Raw genomic sequence first — 9,244 nt, forward strand, 5'->3', positions numbered from 1 at the left:
AGGAAATTTTGGAGCTTCGGAATTGTTTTGGTAACAAGTGTGGTCTTCCCGAGGATTCTTATGAATTGGCTAGTTTTTTCCTCTTCTTGTTTTGTTTTTAAATATGTTGTGTATCTTGTCTCTTACAGTTGTGTTCTAAGAGAGAGAGAGAGAAAAGAAAAGAGAAAAGACAAGAAAAAGAAGAAAAAAATAGAAAAAATCAGTTCTTTTTTTTTTGTGAATAATGGAGTCAAGAAGAGGATTGAATTAGAGGTTTTGGGTGTAAATTGATTGTGATTTCTCTTGTTGCCCATGGCTCCTATATTCTTTTTGGTTTGTAGCTTCCCATCCATCTGTTATCCTCTTTTGTCTTTGGCCCCATTGCAGCCATAAAAGACATTTTGATTTGAACATGAATATAATATGTTTTGAGTGTTGATATTAGAGGCTTGCCAAGTCTATTTTTTGCTTGTTTTCTTGAGTGCATTGAGTTGGAATTCTTTACCTTAGACACTTGAGAAATATAGTGATAGTGCATTTATGAGGTTCTATTGCTTTTGATTCACCTCTTGAGCTGATTGATTATATCGTCATGCTTTGAATTGCTTGGATGATTTCCACAAGTATATGCTTTCTCTAATTACTTCTGTGTTGGATGTTGTATACTTTTTTTTCTCTTTCTAGGATTCACTAAGGATTGTCTAAATCTATTTAGTGTCTTGTGTGTCTTTTTGTTTTTGTGTCCGGATGTTTTGTCACTCTCTTAATGTCTTTTGAATTGTTCCTTGTTCTGCGTCTTGATTTTGTCCAGGACTGCAAAAGACTATTCACATAGCTTTTCGCACCGAATTATGTTAGTGAATAGTGATTAATTCTCCATTATTGTCTCATTTTCACTATTTGGGCTTAATTAGACTATTAATTCTTATTTTAATTAATTTGAATTATTTGGGCTTAATTGTTCCAATTATTATTTGCAGGACAATTTTGGAAACATATTTTGGGACTTCAAGAGGGTGGTCACGTCAATATTATAGTTTAATTTTGTTTATAATGTAATTTGGTCAAACTTTATGACTTTGGACTCAATTTTATGTCATATTTTGTAGAAGCCCAAATAGGAAGGACATGTTTGTAATTTGGGTTTATAAAACCCCAAATCAGATTTGGTAAAGCTCTCCTCTCCCAGATTTGCGTTTTTCTTCTTCTAGGTTTAGAGCATTGGGCGTTTTCCAAGCCCTCCCCCCCTTTGGGGGTTTTAGGTTCTTTCTGTCCTTTCTCAGTTTATGTATTGAATCTATTCTTTAATTCCAATTTCATTTTCGTTTATACTCTTGCTTCCATTTAGGTTTTATGTTCTTGCATTTCATTTCCCCTTTGCATTTAAATTTTCATCACATATTTGCGTTTCCAATTTCACTACCAATTGCATTTTTAGTTTACATTTTATGCTTCATTTTTAATTCTGTTTTTGCTACATTGATTCAGTTTGGGTTTCGCCCTTGTCATGTTTGTTTTGCTACTGTAATTTCGTTGTAATGATAGCTTAAGTGTGCCTTGGTTGGTCATTAGTGAAATTGCATCGTTTCCATGAGATTTATGCACTTTGATTGTCATTTTGCTGCTATGACTTGGCATAGATTGAATCTGTTTTGCGCTTGGGATTGGTTATACGCTTAGTTGCCTAATTAGTGTTTAGTCTTCGCTTAGTTGATTGGACTGTATGGTGTAGAATTGATTGAACATGTGCAAGGCGTTTGCTGAATTCGCTTTTATAAAAACATGGTTAATCTTCGCTTAGTTGGTTAACTTTTGTTGGATTAGGGGTTAAAGTAGAGTGTAATTGTTGTTAATCTTTGATTGGAAGCATTGTAATTGAGCTAGTGACCAATCGTTCTTAATTAGTGTTTGATTTCGTTCATTTTAGTTCACTTAAAACTGTTAAAAAACCACCCCCACCACATGTTCGATTTAATGACTGATCCAATATTTGGTCCTTCAGAGACGACTTATGAGTCATTCCCTAGTCTATACTGCACTTTTATTGCATATTAAATTTGATTTGGGTACGACCTCATAGGTTGAGCCGTGAAGAGGATGATCTTGGTGATTGCGTCATTTTGGTGTTTCCTTTTCTTATGTTTCAGATCTTGTAAATTTTAGGGATTTTAGGGTTTTGAATTAGGGTTGATTTCGCGTTTCGGGGTTCTTTTCTTTGTTTGCAAATTTAGTTTGCTTTTCTTAGGTTGATTTTGTGTTTTGAGTTTTGGTTTTCATGATCTTGTTGGGATTTTCTGTTCTTGCTTTCCTAATTTTTGAATTTGGGATTCGTGGTTTGAAGGTTGTTGAATTGGATTTTTGGGATTCCTACTTTTGTGTTCTTGATTTTTGTTTACTAGTTTTGTATTGTAATTTGAGGCTAGAGTTTTAATTAGGATTCTAGATTTTTATTTGGAGGATGATGAGTGCGAATTAGGGTTTTGATTTTTTTTTTCTTTTTCATTTCTATTCTTGGACGGAAGACGTTGATGGTAGTTGCGGTGACATTGGAGTGACTATACTGGCCGCATGGGGAAGAAAGATTAAGCAAATTAATTTGGGTAAAATTAAGGAAATTGCCAAGTCAATTGACTTCAGCGTGCTACACAATCAATAACTAGACAACTCATCTAGTTTTAGCTAGAGAAACAATTATACCGTTAATGTTTTTAAAGCTTTAAGCAAAGAGAACCAACTTCAATTATTTTTACAAAATATGAGACATGAACATATAAAAAAAAAAGTAAAATCACTTTAAAGAGACTTACCATACCTAAGGACTAAAATAGATATTAAATCATATAAATAATACATGTATTTAATAAGGAAGAACTAAATACATCAATATATCTATTAAATATTAAAGAAACTTTTTTTTACATAATAAAATACCAAAATAAAGAGTAAAAAAATTAGACCAAATGGTTAAAATTATTACCATAGCCTGATATTTTATACTATTTATTTATAGTTTTGTTTTTACCAATTATTCAGACTCACCCAATTTGAAATCTACGAACCCTCAAAATCGCTGTTTACAAACCTAATTCGCGTCCTCATCCTCAATCTCTCCGAGTTCACTCGCAGGCCTTTCTGTCTGTCGTCTTCGGAGGTATAGTCTTTAATTTGCTTTCTCTCTTTTTGATCCATGTGCTAACCTTCGGAATCGTATTTATTTTCCATCGTTAATCAACAGAGGGTTTTAATGAGTCAAACATAGGGTCTAACTTGTACTATTTCAAATGTTGTTTATTCCAAAACTGGGTAAAGTTGGAAGGTTCTCTGTTATTGAAATTTAGGGTTAAATGATTATTAGTTATACTGGTTCTTTTTTTTTTTTCTTATTATATCCCGTTTTCGTATAGCTTTTGGCAGTAATTTGTCATCGAGGTATTTGTGTTTCAAACACTGTTTCTTTTTCTAGCTTTTAGGCGAAGCGAGATTGACTTCGTTCTCCTGCAGGACAACTCTGCTACTAAACTGCAAATTTTGATTGTTATCGCTACGAAGGGTAATCAAAATAATGTCGTTCAAATTGGTCTAGGTTTATCTATTGTGTATTTTTTTTTTTTTAATGTTTTAAGTAGTTTTCCTTTTTATCTTTCCTTTTTTAAGTAGTTAAGCTTCTGAAAGAATTAGGATTCTTATCAAAGAGCTATTAAAGGGGAACATTTTTAATAAAATTTTGAAAACCTTACTTAGTTTTCGTGTTTCAATTGCTTGGCTTTCCTTGGACCAATAAGTTATTGATATTTAGCATTAGTGCAGATTGGTATCAAATTAAACTTTTTAGTCACTTCTGTTGAATTAGAGAAACTTTGATGGGATGTTATTTTGCACTATCAAATTGGATTTCTGCGTTATAAACAGAATCTTGTGTGTTACCATGTTCTTTTTGGTAGCATATTGATATGTGGTATTATACGGAAGATTATTAATTTTGTTTTTGCAATAAAATCAATTTTCTGGGGTGTACAATTTGTTAAGTGCATTACATACATCTTTCTTCTTTTTATGATTAGATCTCTAAATTACCTTTGGAATTGGTTTCTAATCATTTGTTCATTCTTTTTTCAGTTTTAATTTCAGTGAGTTGATATGTACAATGGAATAGGATTACAGACCCCAAGAGGGTCTGGTACAAATGGGTACATTCAGAGTAACAAGTTCTTTGTAAAGCCCAAGATTTCAAAGGTTGCAGAAAACACAAAGGGATTTGAGTCAGATCAGGGCACTGCTGGGCTGACCAGGAAGCCCAACAAAGAGATCCTTGAGCATGATCGCAAGCGTCAGATCGAGCTTAAGCTTGTCATCCTTGAAGACAAGCTCATCGATCAGGGCTACACTGATGCTGAGATTGCTGAGAAACTGGAAGAAACTCGCCAAAATTTGGAAGCTGCTGCTGCCACTGATGAAACTGATGAGCTTGCATCTGTATCTGCATCAGATAAGAAGTAATTGATCTTGAATTTTGATAGTTGTGTTAGAATTGTGGTTCTTATGAAGTAATTATGTTAGCGTTGTGATTGTTACTGTTTGTGATGCTGGTATCTGTGTCAGAAGAAGTTATTGATCTTTTATGGCATGTCTTGGGGTTGTGATTCTTGTGATATAATTGTTTCAATCATGCTTTTTGTTGATGAGCTCTTTTACCTTTTTGGTGAATTATTCTGTTTCGTATGTGCTGTTTGTGTCTGTCATCTAAGTTAATCCTCAACTCTTTTTGAGAAGAAAGCTCAATGTAAGAACAAAAAGAAACTTTAGGTGGATAGTCTATCTTTTACTGTTGGGCTCTACTAAATTGAATAGAATTAAAGTGTAACAGAAAATTCAAATGGTAACATCCTATGTTTAGATGGTAAGAACATATCATTGTCTATACCTCCACAACATCTGTGAATCAAATCGGGTACACCAATTATCCGATTCTTCCACAGCGGGTTATGATATGCTTTATCCGAAGGCTGTTGCTCCACATCTGTTCAGCTATTTTTGCAGCCAAAATAACAAAGAATGGCTGCTGGAGCTGTCAAACCACTGCACTGCAGTCTACACTTCCTCCGTTCCATTTAAGTTGCGTTTACTGTAGTGGATTAAGAAGGGAGGTATCCCACAACCCAAAAATATACTACAACGTATTGGCTTCTTTTTATATGCTAGGATCTTTTATATTTTAGTACCAAGACAAACACCACCCGGTCTCATCTTATGACTTTGGGCCAAAAGTTATCTATTGGACTGTTTTATTCGTAGGCTTTCTAATATTTCTTTTATCAAAATATAAATAAGAAAATCTAGATTCATTAAGTTGAAGGTTTTAGATTGGAAAACAATGCGTGTTCAAACTCCGGCTGATGTGTTTATCATTCTCTCTCTCTCTCTCTCTCTCTCTCTCTCTCTCTCTATATATATATATATATATATATATATATATATATATTAAGTAATTGACAATACAACTTTGAGAAATCATAAATAAGGGTTACTGGCTATGACATAATAGGTATAACAAAAGCAGATAAAGGCTATACATCTAAAGATAATCATTATTCAACGCATTATAATTAAGTTATATTTTCATATTTAAACTAAGATATTTTGGAAACGAATGAAAATAATTTTGAATGTGATTTGGAAAATGAGCTGTCCGATTCACACTTTCGTATCCTAATTCAACTACCATGCTTGCATGTTGGATTATTGGAATATAAGGTTGTTTTAATTATTTTAGTGGTGTCGGTAGATGTTTTGAAGGCATAAATGTAGTTAGATTTGGATTAATGTGAATGGAGTATATGCCACTTTTTGACTGGTATGTGTAAAGTTATGACTAGATGTAATTAATAAAAGTTCTTTGGAGTTTTTCAGGGTTTCAGATACACAGACTCATCAAATTGCTGCTAGAAAGGAAAAGCAGATGGAATCTTTAAAAGCTGCTCTTGGCATTGTATCATCTGAATTCAGTGAAAATGCAGATGGGACTGGTGGCCATGGGAATGATGGGAAAAATGGTTCTAACATGGACGGGAAACATAATTCAAAGCCAGAACATGCCTTTTTGGACAGAGATTTCAGTAGGAAGAAACAAATGGTTGAAGGTCAAAACGATGAAAATGTTAAGAAGAGCCTTGGAGATACAAGGCACCATAAGAAGATTGGAACTCGTGAGGAAAAGTCTGAGGATGATTCTTCTGATTCTTCTGACTCTTCCGATTCTTCTGATTCTTCTGATTCAGAAACCTCTTCTCCAAATGAGAAGAGAAGTACAAAGAAGCGTGGTAAAAAATATGCAAGCAGCAGTGATGAATCTGATTCTGATAGTGATGCTAAGAGGAAGGTGAAGGCCAAAAAGAAGATGATAATTCCTAAGCACAGCAAGAAGGGTAGGGTGGAGGATAGCGATTCTGATGACAGCAATATTGCAAGAAAAAGTTACAAGAAGAGACTGGAGTCTCATAAGAGGAACACTTCAGAGTATGATTCTGATGATCATGATGACGTCCCCAAGCATAAGACTAAGGATGGGATTAAACATTCAAAAATGAGCAGACGTCATGATTCTGAGGAGGAATCTGATATTGATAGTGAGGAAAAGAAATATGGTAGACCTGGGAAGCAGAGGACAAGAAGGCATAATTCTGAGGATGAGGATTCTGATAGAGACCATGTTAAGCATCCTTCGGGTCATGACAAAAATGTTAAAAGGGGAACATACACTTCCTCTGAGAATAGCAGTGACAGTGATTCAGAAAGAAATTATAGTGATCATAGATATGGAAAAAAGGGTAGTTCTGCTGTAGCAAAGAAAGGTAAAGGGTATGACATGAAAGAAAATAAATCCAGAGATAGTGCTGCAGAAAAAGGGAAGAACGGTGCTAACACTGATGCATTGGACTCCCTGAAAAGGTCATATGGGAAAGATTTTACCAAGGGACCAAATAGTAGAACTCAAGAAATGATACACAGTAACAGGAAAACTCGTACAGAACGAGATAGGGAGCCCTTCCCATTTGCCAAGCATGATGGAGATGATAGAAAAACTGAGACTGAATCTAAATCAGTTAGGCTGGCAGGTCGTGATGATGACACCTCTGAGCAGAGAGGCAGAGATTATTATAACAAGGATGTTGAATCACATTTTGTTGGTCAGGCTGCCCGCTATGGTGAGGATCATTTAGCAAGGAGGCATAGAAGAGATGATGGTAATCACATGGATAATGATGACGGTGGGGAAAGAAAACGTGGAAGGGATGAAGATCGCAGAGAAAGAAATCACTTGAAGGATGAGGGTGTTGGAGAAAGAAAGCATGCTAGGGACGAAGATGATTCCAAAGAAGAAAAGCACGGAAGGCATGAGGATGGTCGGGGAGTTAACCGAACAGGAAGAAAGCACTCAAGATATGAGGATGATCTTGGAGAAAGAAAACAGGCAAGGGATGATGATGATTCTAAAGAAGGGAACCGCAGAAGAGATGAGGATGACCACGGAGAGAGGAAGAACTTGAGGGATGTAGCTGACCGTGTTGAGAGGAAGCGTGGTAGGGATGAAGATTATCAAACAGGAAGAAATTACACAAGGGATGAGGATGAACATAGAGAAAGAAAGTTCAGAAGGGATGAGGATTATCATGCAGCGAGAAAGTTCAGAAGGGAGGATGATAATGATTATGGAGAAAGGAAGCACTTAAGGGATGAGAGTGATGTTCATATGGAAGCAAAACACAATAGGGTTGAGGATGGTCGTGGAGAACGTAGGAACTCAAGGGAGGATGATGATAGAGAGAGAAGGCACTCAAAGGATGAAGATGGTCGTAGTGAAAGAAAGCACAGAAAGGATGATGACGATGATGGTCGTAGTGAAAGAAAGCACAGAAGGGATGATGATGATGATGATGGTCATGAAAGAAAGCGGCGAAGGGATGATGATGGCAGAGGAGAAAGAAAGCACAGAAGAGAGGAGGATGACCGCAGAAGGGATGAGAGGGAAAGCCGAGGAGATTATTCCAGAAGAGCCAAATACTAAGTTTTTCCTTCTACTGGAGCAATGGAAGACTTCTGAACTGTGATCCAGGCCTTGGGAATACTTATTTTCTGCTTTAATCTTTGGATTGCCCGTGTGTTGGTTTTGCTTTTTGAACGATATAACTTGTGTTTGAAATACTTTTCATGTGTGCTTATTTCTAATCCTGTATTCTGCTGTGACTGGTAGTTTTTTTAGAAGTAAAATACAAAAGTTACTTTTGTTAAAATTATATTTCAGAAGCTTGGACTAAATGTCAGGCTTCGCTAGTATAATTGTTGAATGGGTGTTGCTCCTTCCATAATGTTCACATTCCTGCGTTTAGGAAAACAAAAGTAGAAAAGTATATCCAATGAGAATCACAGATTTCAAATGGAAACTTATAGATAATACAAACAATAGAAGTTGTACTCACTGTTGCAAAGCATTATTGATAAGTGATTCTGGTGCACAATTTCTCATTATTGCCACTGCCAGTCCCATCATCTTCCATATCTGATGAAGCATGAAGCTCTGTCCCACAACCTCACACTTTACAAACTCAATGCCCTCAACTACAACAGTAGCGTTAGCATTGAATGAATGATTGTAACGACGAGCAGCAGGGTCCTGAGCTTTTGTTCGGGTGGTGAAGTTATGGAAATTGAGTCCCAACAAAAAAATTTAAAATCTTACTAAATCTCTCCCTCTCCTTCTCACCATAAGAGAACTTGCTTCCACTAGTACACTTATCCACTCCATTCATTTTTCTTCCTTGATAATGTTTGAACTATTCACGGATTCACCATTCAAAGGCATATCTTCGTCCTAAACAGGAATCACGTTCTCAATACCAATATGAGGGTCCGTGACATCTGTTTTACCTTAAACGGATGTTGACATCCGTTGACGGATGTTCATATTCGTTTAAGGTTGACACATTATTTTAAGGTTTATTTGCACCTAGACGGCGAAGCTCTGCAATGCACCTTCATCCCTTTCATTACTGCACCTTCAAGCACCACCACACCATCGAGACCGGTTTCTGGTACCGTTGGAACAATTCCTTTCACCATTACCTGCAACCTCTCACTAAGCACACCATCTAATGAAACTCCACCAAACTCTCACACCACAATGAAAAAAATGAGAGGAAGAATTCGAACGTGAAAGAGGAAGAAGAGCATAATGAAACAATGAGAGAACGAAGTGGAAGGTTAAAGAGAA

General features: G+C 36.0%; 1 protein-coding gene across 3 annotated transcripts; it reads left to right on the top strand.

Annotated features, from left to right (window-relative positions):
* The first annotated feature begins 3,012 nt into the window (after positions 1–3,012).
* Positions 3,013–8,267, top strand: LOC106780124 (protein starmaker). 3 transcript variants are annotated; one of them, XM_014668377.2, is made up of 4 exons: positions 3,013–3,130; positions 3,443–3,529; positions 4,096–4,472; positions 5,887–8,267. In XM_014668377.2, the coding sequence occupies exons 3-4, from the start codon at positions 4,117–4,119 to the stop codon at positions 8,039–8,041; spliced, it is 2,511 nt and encodes an 836-aa protein (XP_014523863.1). In that variant the 5' UTR covers positions 3,013–3,130; positions 3,443–3,529; positions 4,096–4,116; the 3' UTR covers positions 8,042–8,267. The 3 variants fall into 3 exon arrangements, with proteins under 3 accessions (XP_014523863.1, XP_022632594.1, XP_014523862.1); XM_022776873.1 differs by having other exon boundaries at positions 3,481–3,529; XM_014668376.2 differs by lacking the exon at positions 3,443–3,529.
* Positions 8,268–9,244: the final 977 nt, after the last annotated feature.

Source organism: Vigna radiata, unplaced genomic scaffold (assembly GCF_000741045.1).
Source record: "Vigna radiata var. radiata cultivar VC1973A unplaced genomic scaffold, Vradiata_ver6 scaffold_146, whole genome shotgun sequence".
Classification (NCBI taxonomy): Eukaryota; Viridiplantae; Streptophyta; class Magnoliopsida; order Fabales; family Fabaceae; genus Vigna; species Vigna radiata.